General features: G+C 38.2%; 2 protein-coding genes and 1 long non-coding RNA gene across 5 annotated transcripts in view; 1 reads left to right on the forward strand and 2 right to left on the reverse strand.

Moving 5' to 3' along the window:
- Window positions 1–3,684, reverse strand: part of QRICH2 (glutamine rich 2) — a 33,133-nt gene extending 29,449 nt beyond the window's left edge. Inside the window, exons 1-2 of the mRNA XM_031968642.1 lie at window positions 2,861–3,684; window positions 1,498–1,587 (exon numbers count right to left, since the gene is read on the reverse strand). Coding sequence (XP_031824502.1) covers window positions 1,498–1,587; window positions 2,861–3,373 — 603 coding nt within the window. The 5' untranslated portion in view covers window positions 3,374–3,684. The remainder of the gene's footprint in view (window positions 1–1,497; window positions 1,588–2,860) is intronic.
- Window positions 3,685–3,917: 233 nt separating this feature from the next.
- Window positions 3,918–8,185, forward strand: LOC116423277. Of its 3 annotated transcripts, none has more exons than XR_004233823.1 (3): window positions 3,918–4,026; window positions 6,643–6,784; window positions 7,406–7,576. It is a non-coding gene; the product is annotated as an uncharacterized LOC116423277 (long non-coding RNA). The 3 variants fall into 3 exon arrangements; XR_004233824.1 differs by having other exon boundaries at window positions 3,918–4,011; XR_004233825.1 differs by lacking the exon at window positions 7,406–7,576 and adding an exon at window positions 7,803–8,185 and having other exon boundaries at window positions 3,925–4,026.
- PRPSAP1 (phosphoribosyl pyrophosphate synthetase associated protein 1) overlaps window positions 4,297–12,015 on the reverse strand; it is a 31,761-nt gene continuing 24,042 nt past the window's right edge. Inside the window, exons 8-10 of the mRNA XM_003768460.4 lie at window positions 8,668–8,738; window positions 7,470–7,616; window positions 4,297–6,771 (exon numbers count right to left, since the gene is read on the reverse strand). Coding sequence (XP_003768508.1) covers window positions 6,613–6,771; window positions 7,470–7,616; window positions 8,668–8,738 — 377 coding nt within the window. The 3' untranslated portion in view covers window positions 4,297–6,612. The remainder of the gene's footprint in view (window positions 6,772–7,469; window positions 7,617–8,667; window positions 8,739–12,015) is intronic.

Below are 12,015 nucleotides of genomic sequence, written 5' to 3' on the forward strand. Positions count from 1 at the left end.
GACAAATTATAACTTCTCTGAGTCTTAGGTAAACTGTCTAATAACTTAGTTTAAAATACAAGTGAACAAACAGTAGGATATAAGGAAACCTAGCCTCTTCTTTTTTTAAAACAATTAATCATTGGTTAATCTATTTCTCCCCATAAAATGAGCTCTTTAATTTAGTCCATTAAAAAAATTTACAGTACTGTATCTTTCTTTTGATTTTCAGGACTTCTGTGTTATTAAAGATTTTTAATTTATCTTTTTTTTTTTTTTTTTAGTTTTTAAAATTTCACATCCAATTTATCCATCTGCTCTTTCTTTTTAAAAAAATTGAGATAGACACAATTTCCCCTAAGTACTTCTTTGGCTGCATCCCACAAGTTTTGAAATGTCTCATTGTTGTCATTGTCTTTTATGAAATTATTGCTTGGTTCTATGATATGTTCTTTTACCCATTCATTCTTTAGAATTTTGTTTCCAATTAATTTTAATCTATGCTTCCAATGTCTTTACTGAATATAATTTTTATTGCATTATGACTCAGAAAGGATTCATTTAATGATTCTACTTTTCAGCATTTATGAGGTTTTTATGCTCTGATATATGGTCAAATTTGTAAAGGTGCAAGAGAAATAGGCATCTCTCAGGCTATCTATGCCTCTTTTTCTTCTATTCTCCTTGAATTTATTTACTTCTCTTTTTCTTTTTCAGTGTTTCTCTGTCTCCTTAATTACATTTGCCTTGTCCTCTTAATTTATCACCCATGTTCCTTGGGCAAAATAAGCAACTATTGATTATTTTATGTCCCTCATTTAGAAAGTGGATGGGGGCTATAAACTTCCCTTCTTGGACAGAAAAAAGAAAGCAAATCCAAACCAGATTAAAAATTGCTTTCCTTTGTTGTTTTACGCCTTTTTTTTTTGAGGACAGTAGCTTTTGAAGTTTCCTCCCTTTCTCTTCTAATCCTTGCTCTCTACTGCCCCTTTGTGTTCCCATAGCATATGTCTGTGGGATTGTAGTAGAGCAAAATGTGCCAAATGAATCCCATCTCCCATCTTTGTCTCAAGTTATTTCAGTTCTCCTCCTCACCCCCCCGCCCCGCCACACTCTTTTTCTTTTCTTTCTTCTTCACATTGCCTTCTGCCCTCCAAAATGTGCTGATTCCTGGAATTTACTTTTAAATAGCTCTATTAAAATTAGTTTTGGATAATTTCTCCATTTCCTACTATGAAGTTTTTAAAATCAGTGCAAATCTTAAAGCTTGGGCTTGTGACCTCTGCTGCTGCCAGCTAAGCAATAGAGGACAGGAGTGGGGAAGAGTTCTACAGGTTTAAAAATCCACTTGTTCTTTAGAGTAAAGGCCCAAATGATCCCCTAATTTTTGAGAATCAGACCAGATTACTGCTAAGATTTGGAAGTCTGCATTGACCTCAGCAGGAGTGCTGGAAGAAGGAATCCTGGTGACACTTGGCCTGCTTGGGACCCGGTAGATGGGCAAGAAAGCCTTCTCACCTGGGGAATATCCTTCTGAAGATACCCCTTCTCTGGGTCCCCTTTCAAGTCTTTGACTTCATTCATGACATCCTCGATCAGTCCTATGGCCTGCAGGAGGAACCAACAGAAGCTGGGATGATTTATCTATCCAGAAGTGTGCTGGAGTCAACTTGAACCCACTGGAGTTGACTGTCAAATTTTCAATATCAGCATTTACATCTCAGGAAATCCACAAATACAACAAAGCAGGATTTGGTGTATTGATTTTGTTGAGTTGTTGCTGAGAAAATGTTAATAATGTAGATTAAACTTAAAAGATTTTTAAAAGTGCACGTCATGAACATTTTTTTTTCTTGGAGAGTCACTTGTTAAACAAATACTAGTATACTCCTACTTGGGACCCAGTGGGGTAGTTTCTCCAGGCTGAGAAAAAAAACTCTTGTTATCTGGGTCTTACCCTTCTTTCTCCTTTACCATGAAGAATGAGTGCACGTCTGGTCAATGAGGGATGCTTAAGTCCTACTCTTACCTCTGTCGTGGGATCCTCCAGTCAGTCAGGAAAAAAGCTCTCAACCTGGGGCTGATACTTGGGACCTGAAATTGTTCAGGAATCTCAGCACTGATACTTACCACTGTGTGTGTGTGTGTGTGTTGGTAGCTCACGAGTGAAAGATATCAGACTGTTTTTACTATTGAAATGGTCAAAATTTAATATTTACCACAACTATCTAAACATTCTTTTGAGTTCTTGTGGCTATTACTTTTTTGAATAAAATTTTTCTTAGTATCCTGTTCAAAATGGCATAATTTCAAAAATGAAATGATTTTAGAGATTTCTCTGGCGAGATTACAATTCAGTATTGGAAAGAGCACCAGTCTAAGCAGGAGGTGAGATGCTAGTCCCAACTATGTCAATAATTTTATGTGATCTGGGGCAAGTGACTTCACTTTGTGAAAAATGAAGTGATTTGACTGATGTCTAAGGTCCTTTTCCAGCATCTTCTAGATTAGGACTGAGGAGGTGTGAAGTTTGAGCCAGAGTGTTCCTAAACCTTGGAATGCCTAACCTCCCACCCCCTCACCACCAGGACCCCCTACTCTCCATTACTTTCTGGTGTGGAGGCACTTCCTGCCTTTTCTAGAGCCTCCGATGTCTACTGCAGTTACAGGTCTAGGAAAGGAAACACAAAGCTCTCCTTTCTCTCCATGAACCCAGCCAGTATTTCTCCTCCTTCAGAACATGTCAGTTAATGACAGGAGAAACCTAACTTGACCAAACTTTAATGAGCTTTCCACGAGGAAAGGAAACTCAAGTCCCCGGGAAGACGATCCTTCCCCTCTCCCGCTCCAGCCTCTCAGCCAGTCACCGAAACTGGCTCACCTTAGAAACCCCATCCTCGTTGGCTTCCACTTTCTTTTTCAGCTGCAACATTTGCCATATGTCTGACACACGGGAGCCACTCGGAGTCTTCTCTAGCAGATCGGTACCGGATGGCAGCTTGTCCAAAGCAGCCATTTGCTCCCCAAACACACTGACGTGGGAGCCGATGTCCTGCATTTGGTTCTCGATGGCTTGGACTTGTTTGCCTAAATCCTGTACCAGTCCCCCCAGGTCCTTCACCTGAGCCTCTATTTCCTGAGGTGCGAGTCTCCCTAAAGAAGCCTGCTTGGTGAGGCTGGGTCTTCTCTTTTCCTTGGAGGGGAGCCGTAAAGACTCTATGCTCCGGGTCTGCTCGGTGATCTGGGGTGGCAGCTCAGTTTTGAAATCCTGCAGATTCAGTTGCTTGAGCACAACCGTGAGCAAGGTGTGGAGGGCATTGAAGTTGACGGCCCCAATCTCCGGCGTGCCAATTGAAAGGTCCAGCAGCTCGGCTAGATTGACTCTGGAAGGCATGATTAGTCCACTTAGATCGACTTAACATTCAAATGGGTCAGGCTCGGGATGGGCTCCCTCAGTGGAAAGAAAAGGCCAGTTCTTCGCCCCGTCTCGTTGAGTCCAGAAGGGTGTCTTCGGCAAGCCCCCGCAAATTGCCTCCAGCGGTCTCGGCCAAGTTAACTATTATCTGACTGCTCGATGTCCCACTTGCCGGAGGACGACGCTATCGGGAATCTAAGGATGTGCGAACCCAGGGAGGAAGCTGTCCAAGCAAGGGCTTACTCGCCCCTCTTGGAAGCCCTGCCCCAGGCAGACCTCCCTCCCCCCTCCCCCACCCTCCCACCTCCCACCGTCGATTCAGGAAATCTCAAAGCTTTTTCCTATGTTGTCAACTAGACCTCCACGCAGTACCTAATCTCCAAGTCTCCAAGTCCGGGCGTTCCACCCTCTCCCTCCCATTGGTTCTCCGCCAATTCGGTTTGTTCTCCCGGCGGTTCGAAACGTCCGGCGTACCATTTGTTTTCTCCGAAGGGGATTTTATTCTTTTACTATTTGTGGTTGCTCGGTAACAGTCGCAAAAGCAGCAGCACGGCTCGCTACGAGTTCCACTGAAGAACTCCCGGTGCAGAGCAAACTCTCCAACTTAGGACGGAAAGGTGGAGTAAAGATAGGTCCGTTGGGGAGGCGCGCGCCTCAAAAGCATTTTCTATCCGTACCAACAACCCGCAAGTCCAGCAGCATCCGAACAAGGAAAGCCAGCCTGTGATCGCCTTCTGACTCCACGAAGTTATCCTTTCCAAAAAACTTAAGATCTGGAGGGCTGAGGTCACCTAGCTACGTTAGAATTCACCAAATCCAGGGCCCTAACCATTTTAACAGCTAACTTGTTCTTAATGTAGGGTCCATGAATTTATTTGGAAAAACAACTTTTGACAACCGCATTTCATAATTATTTTATTTTGTAAAACTTATATTAATTTAGAAACATTACTCTAAAGGCTCCCCCCAATCCCTCTTCAAATTCTCATCTGGCTGCCAAAGCAGTTCATTGGGCAAAAAAGGTTAAGGATTCTTGCTATTTAAAATAAGTGGGCTCTTTGGAGTTTCACTATGGAGGCAGAGAAGTGGTAAATATATGTCTATTATCTTGAAAGTGTTTTGTGTGGCAAGACTTTCTTCTGCTACATTGACAGATTGCTCTAAAATTAAATGTGCACTTGTTAAGTCTGTTTTGCAAATTAGAAAGATGAAGCTTAGTATTTCAAGCCTAACCATGGGCACTGTTCAACTGGATCATGGCCGGAAAGGCTCTTAAAAGATTTAAGTCCAATTTCTTCACTTTGCAAATGAAAAAAGACTCAAAGTTGTGAGGTGTTGGAAGGTCAAAAAGGTATTAAGTGGTAGGTGGGATTAGGTTTTGTTTTGACTTCAAATCCGGTATTGCTAAACTACTGCAGAGAGAAAATCATCCCACTTAAAAGAGGACTGGAGCTAATTTTCAAAGAAACTCTGCACCCTACTTTGGTGAATCAGAACATGTCATCTCAAAGACTAGTTCTCTTCACTCAAAGTAGCAAAAATGAATAGGTTGTTATGCTACTTGACTTCATTAAAATGGGAGTAGTGATGATAAAAGGGATGTTAACTCAGCTAACTTTTGATAGATTGAATGGAAAGGTCAATGAAAATTGAGAAGAGGTACTCTATTGCCATTTATTAATTTAACTTTAAAAAAAAATTACACCCATCTACACCCTAGCAGATTCCTATGACAGCAAAGAAAACAAAATTAACTTATCAGCTCAAGTTAACCTTTGGAGAACTATGGTTAATTTTTCTTTAGAATTACTGAAATCAGTCTTCCAGACACCCAACTTTGACAAAAGTGGAGAAATAATACATTTTGGTCACAAGGAAATTCTGTACTCTAATAAAGAAAATATTTACCATACAGTATTAGAATCAAATGCAAAATTTTGCTATTGTGGTAAACAGGCCAACAGATCCTAGAAGCTGAAGGGACTTCTGTCCATACCTTTCTGTCTTTCAATGAAGGAAATGGATCCATTCAGAGGGGTAAAATAATGTTCCCAATGTTACACAGCTAATTGATCTCTAGAGGCTCCACCCTAGAAACTGCACTGCTTTTCCTAAATCCTCATGGTCTTCCCAACCAAAATTCTACCTATTTTCAAGACAGTAGCAAATTTCAGTACTGTAGAAGCAGTTCTGGAAGAACTAAATTAAACTGGCTAAAAAGTTTTATCTGTACATTTAAAACTTGTTGCTGGGAGAAATGCGACTGCAGTATAGTTCCATTTATGCTTTTTAACCCTCAAATATTAATGAAAATGGAATGAATTCTAGGTCACTACAAAAGGTAAGCTACACCCTCAACTCCCAACAGATGACTGACCCCAATTAGAAGGGATGAGTACAGGCAAAAGCATGAATCTATTCATTTCACACACCATACAGACATTGTGAGCTAATAAAGAGGGATTTTAATTTCACATTGCCATGTAATTTATCATTTAATCCCCAAGTATTCACCATACATACAACTCATGTAGTAGGATGGGAAAGGACATGGGGTGGTTGAGCACACATGTAAAGAGGGAAGGAGGATGGGGACAGAGGCTTGACTTCTACAGTGTAGTTCAGAATGGAATTAGATAAAGTATTTAAATTGCAACTTAAGGAAAGCCTGTATAGATGGCCAGATTCATAGGCTAAATATCACTGTACTATTTCCTATCCCATGTATAAACTGCATTTAACCCTATGAAATGAAACATTCTTGCTTATACTTATGCAGAATACTTAGTTCCTTTCTTAAACAGAAACTTGATTCATAAGCACTACAGATAAGTATTCTGTTTGTAGAAGCAGTTTCAATGTAACAAATCCATTTTCCAAGAAATGAACAAAGTAGTTGAGTTATGAAAGTTTCAGATAAGTCTTTGAAATATTCATTTTAAGCATGAGACTTAATAGCTTTTATAAAAAAGAATTGGATTGGTAGGAGACCCTTCAGTCAGCTGACTCATTTCTTTTTCATCATCTCTATTACAATGCTTCTCCACAGGGTAAAAGAAAGTTTCTGGTATAAACACTGCTCAAGTTAATTTTCTTTTGCTTATCCACCATCTAAGAAACCTCCAGCATTCTCCTCCCCTAAGAAACATTTGATGTACATAACTGATGGCCATGCCTTTTTTTCCTCAAAAGCCCCAGAACAAAAGCAAGTCTGCATTCTAGTCATCTACAGTAATGTTTCTAAATAGGTAAGCCATGGATTCCCCATTGTGGATTCTCCTTATTGCTTCCGAAAGAATCAAACTGATATCAACAGTCTTTATCTTGGGACACTGCAGCTTCTGTACTTCATGAGGAACTGTGTTGGTCACAACCACCTAAAGCCACAAGGTAACAGAAAAGAAATAGTGTTATCAATTTTTGAAATAATTCCCCACAGATTCCTTTCAAAGAATCCTCATTTTAATAATATTAGTTTCTACAATAGAAATGAGAATACTAAGCTGGGTAGCAATTAAAAAAAAAAAAAATGGTGGAGGAGATGATCAACTATCTTAATTAAATATTCTGCTAGATAAAGTTTTTGATTTATCCTGGAGAACCTGAATTGGGAAAATTGCTTCCCAAAGAAGTATTTTTTAATGATGTTATTTTCTAATGATTTTGATGATCACATTCTAAAATATGCTTTTCTGACCAGTTGGCAAGAAAAAGCCACTTCTTCCTTACCCTTGGGCAAACTGTTTCCCCTTCCTACCTCTTAGCTTGCCTAATCTGAAAAATGGGAAAATTCATCATTTCATGGCTGCAATATCAACCCACAAAGTTCCTGTGAATGAAACATTTTGCACTGTGCAACACTACATGCATGTATCTACATAACAATCTTATAAATGGGCCTTAAGACCTGGGTTCTAGTCTCAGATGTGTCATGTTCTGTGGACCACAAGCCAAATCATTTCACACTTTTAAATACTAGGTTTGTGAGTTTTCTGCTTTTGCCATTAACAGAAAAAGTAGCAATGAACAATGATTGGCCAGCTCGAAGTAAAGGAGGATTAAAAACAGAACATACTTCATCAATGGATGATTCCTCGATGAGACGAGGGGCATCTGCAGACAAGATGCCATGAGTGGCCATGACATAAATCTTGTAGGCACCTCGCTCTTTGAGTATCTCAGCAGCAGCAACAAAACTTTCCACATCATCAATGATGTCATCCTGGGGAGAAAGCAGAACAGAATTCGAGACTTATTACTGTCTTAATCTATTCCTGTGCTTTACTTTAAACACAGAATTAAAGGAAAGATAATTTAATTCTCCTGTTAGCAGCCTTTTCTTTTTTTTAAGGAAATAAAATACTAATATTAAGGGAATAAAATGTATTTTTCTTATCTCTATCTGCAGGCTGTTTCACACTGTATGTTATCCTGAGTTTACAATTATTCTGGCTACTTCAACTAAAGACCACCCTAAGCCAAGGATGAACAAAGCAATAAGCCTTGTATGTGGCTGTCTTACTAGCCCAAACAGCAGGATTTTAGTGTATATAAGTATAAATATTTAATCTCTCATTCAAGCTCTTGATAAATCAAGTTCATTGGAACCACACCAGAAGAATTCCTCAATAAGGGAATAAGACTGTGCCCCAGGAAAGAAATTCTAAGGAGAGTTGTGGGTGAATGCAAAATTAAAATAAACTAAACGCTAGGTAGGAGGAATCTGAACTTGGGACACAGGCTTACCTTTGTGATAAAAATAATATTTGTTATTAAATATCATGGAAGTAATCTCTTTGGCTAGAGCATAGTGAATAACCATTGGCTCAAAAATGTAATTTTGAGATTTTTATTCTTTTTGTCTCATTTCATGAGCAGAATTTACATTCTGGCCTTCACAATTATTTCATAAATTTTTCCACCAGTCTTTAGAGCTATTGGATAAAAGACTGGAGGTACTTTACCAATCAAGCAGCTAGGGAGCATTGTGGATAGAAAACAGGTTTTGGAATCAGGAGGACTAAAATACAAAATCAGCCTCAGACACTTGGCACCTAATATGTGACCATGGGCAAGTCACTTAACCCTGATTGCCTTACCACCCCCTCCCCCAAATATAAATACAAATACGTAAAACTATGATATAAAAAAGATTAAAAGCATGAACTATTAACAATATATGTGCCTGTACGCATGTGTCAGTGTGTTGTAGCAGTGACATCCACAAGTTCGAGTGTCTGTAATGTTTTTGCTATGAATGAAGGATTCCATACCACTATAATGGCTATCCGCCCTCCAACATCTCCAACTACTGTGATTGGTGGTTTTTCTTTAGCCATCATCACTGGGGAAAAAAAAAACAACAACAAAAACTTAGTATTTATAGTCAGAAGAGAAATGTCTCTCTCTCATTCACCATTTAAAATGGTTTTGCCACTGACTAAGATTCTCAATGCTTCCCCATCATCAAATCTAGTGTAGTCCCAGGCTGCCAAGAGCCAGAAACACAGACCTTCCTGGGATTGGAGGCCTTGGAAGACTCCTCAGCTGTTTTTGCAAGGTCTGTCTCAGACCAGCTGGGAAGAAGAAAACAGAAAAGAAGCTTCAAGTCCCTCTGTGGCTGGTCTGAATTTCTATGTTCTTTGATGCAGTTCAGAAATTATTTTGAAAGGTTCCTAGTGAGGAACTTCCTCGGGTAGGACAGATCAGTATTTTCTCTCCAACTCCCATCTGAGAGCTGTCTGGGGCACTGAGAGGGAAAGTGCCTTGCCCAGGATCCCCCTGCCAGCATGTGTCAGAATCCAGGTAGGTTTCTATCTATCATGCCACCTTGCTTCCCTCAGAAATAACTTATATAGACATTAGCGGTGATTCTACCTACCCCTGTAAAGTCATGGTCTGAGACTGAAGAAAAAAACTGGACAGCTACAGGGGAGGGAATCATCTTGGACTTACTTCTAGGTAGAGGTTGAACTCATTAGAGAAAGAATTTCTGAAAATCTGGGAATTTACTGAGAATATTCCCATAGCTTCCTCCCCGCCCCCTTTGGTCTGATTTTTCTTGCACATGACAAAGATGGAAATACATTTAAAAGAACTGCATATATTTAACCAAGATTAGATTGCTTGCTGTGTTGGGGAGGGAGGTACTGGGAAAAAAATCCAGAAAACACAATCTTACAAAAATGAATGGTGAAAACTATCTTTACATGTAGGGAAGAATATTCCCACAGATACAAACTGTCTTTGAACTCAAAGCCAGAAAATTAATAAGGAGATAGGTCAGGAGATGGATTAGTGTGGTTGTCCTTAATTGCATCTGTGAGGCAATGACCATGTCCAAATCTCACACATAGCCACACCCCACCTATACCAGATTCCTTAAAAAAAAAAAAAAAAAAAAAAAAAAAAAATTTCATAAGGGCCAAGTAACAGAATTTGAAAGTTCTTCCCAAGAAAGAATAAGTTCCACTTAGGCAAAAAAATATCTAAAAGAGAAATTAGAGTGCAGAAATTTACAAGTAGTTCTGATTTTGTATAAAACAAAGATTAAGACTGAAAAATAACTCTGATTTCAAAGTTAATTAAAATATTTTGATTTTATTCACACAATTATTGAATTTGGGGGATTCTGCTCTTATTATCAGGAGATAATAGTTGAATTCAATCCCATTTTACTCTACAACTCAGTGAATAAAAGTTTGCTGAATTCAGTTGGTGAGCTGAAGAGAAATTATTTTATCAGCAAATTTAAGATATTGGCCTTTCTGTCCAAGAAAAAATTACCAATAGTAATTTTATTTTCTGTATCATGGAGGCCAAGAAGCCCCAAGCTCCTATACATTAATGTTATTTCTTTTTCTTTTGGCTGCGACAATTGGGGTTAAATGACTTGTCTAGAGTCACAGCTAGGAAGTGTTAAGTGTCTGAGGTCAAATTTGAACTCAGGTCCTCCTGACTTCAAGGCTGGTGCTCTATCCACTGTGCCACCTAGCTGCTCCCATTAATGTTATTTTAAAAAGGGAAAAGCTACCAGTGGAAGCAGTTAAACTGTCTTTAAGCAGTTTAAGATAAACCACACAGGTAGGTAGTTATATTGACCTACCGGCTTCTTAAAAAGATGGGATCCTTTTTCTTGATCATTTTTTACTCTGCAAAAAAAGAAAGAAATTGCAAGCCAACATCTACCCATAACCACATCAAATACCAGCAGAAGTTTTGTTCCACTGTGATACAAAAAATATGACAGTCAACTTTGTGGTTAGTTTTCTACCAAAACATTCTCCATCTCCCTGAAAATATCTTAATTCTTTAAAATTCAAAAATTGGGTGGGAAGCAAAATAAAGAAAAATTTGTTACTTAATAGCTCTCTCTCAAAAGCAAAATTTCTTCTATATTTTAAATAAACAATGGACAAAATTGGTTAAGGCAATTCCAAAAACTATTTAAAATAACCTTTAGAATAGGGTAGAATAAATGTTACATATAAAAGATACCAATATAACAAAAATTAAAAAAGGAAAAGAGTAGATCCAATAGGCATTTCACATTAAAAATAATTCATCCTAATAAAATAGTTTTTTTGTTTGTTTGTTTTTAATGATGGTGGTTTAGGATCAAAGAAACGTCAAGAGCAAAAAACAAACAAACAAAACCAACAAAAACCCAAAACATCAGAAGCCATATATATATATATATAATGCTTTCCAGTTCATTAAGAAAAACACACCTTAAATACAAAGCTAATTTTGAAGGTTAATTGTGGACAAAAACTGTTAAAATTAAGTCCACAAACAGAAGTGACTACAATATTCTTTTAAAAGAGTTTAAGGTAATACTTGTAAACCAGTCCCCAGTAAAATGTGACAGTCACAGCTGAACTCTACACAGAGTATGAGAAATTCTAACAATCCTATCACAGCATCTTCACTAGAGCCAAATCAATTCTTTGGATTAGATGGCACTTGACTGAAATATCGGCTCTGTTCCCTAAAAGAAGTTTTTTTCATTCCTTAATAGAAAACAGTACTCAACAAAAGTCTGATAAGACAGAGAAAACAGCTCAAGAACAGAGCCCCAGTTAAAACTTAACCCAAAACCTGCCACAGTATTAGGCAAAATAAAAAGCCAGAAAACATGGCCCTCCTTGATAGCTACCATTTTTTCTATACACCGAAACTCAAATTTAACACTATATATGTGTATAAAGAATTAGAGCCTGCAGCAGGGGGTTTTTGTTTGTTTTTAGTTTAAAAAGATCTTGAATCTCAGTTACACTTAGTAAAAAGTGGAGGAGACATGAAAATCCAATTTTTAGGACAGGCAATAGAAATAATAGCCAAAAAAACCCATAAGCAGTGCCTTTCCAATTAATGACCGCCATATATTTGAGACAAATCCATATTAATGGTGAAATGCTTATATTTTTGATTCTCACTAATGGAAGGGTTATAATGTTAAGAATGCAAACATTCCAAACTAAACTAATTGTGTATCAAATATATGCTGCATACAAAATTGGGTGTCATGGTGGCAAGAAGGCATGACAGTATCTGAGAAACAGATTTTGAAACAACTCTTTTTTAGGATGAGAACAGGATATCATAATCATAGAACCTAT

Source organism: Sarcophilus harrisii, chromosome 4, assembly GCF_902635505.1.
Source record: "Sarcophilus harrisii chromosome 4, mSarHar1.11, whole genome shotgun sequence".
In the NCBI taxonomy this organism is placed as follows: Eukaryota; Metazoa; Chordata; class Mammalia; order Dasyuromorphia; family Dasyuridae; genus Sarcophilus; species Sarcophilus harrisii.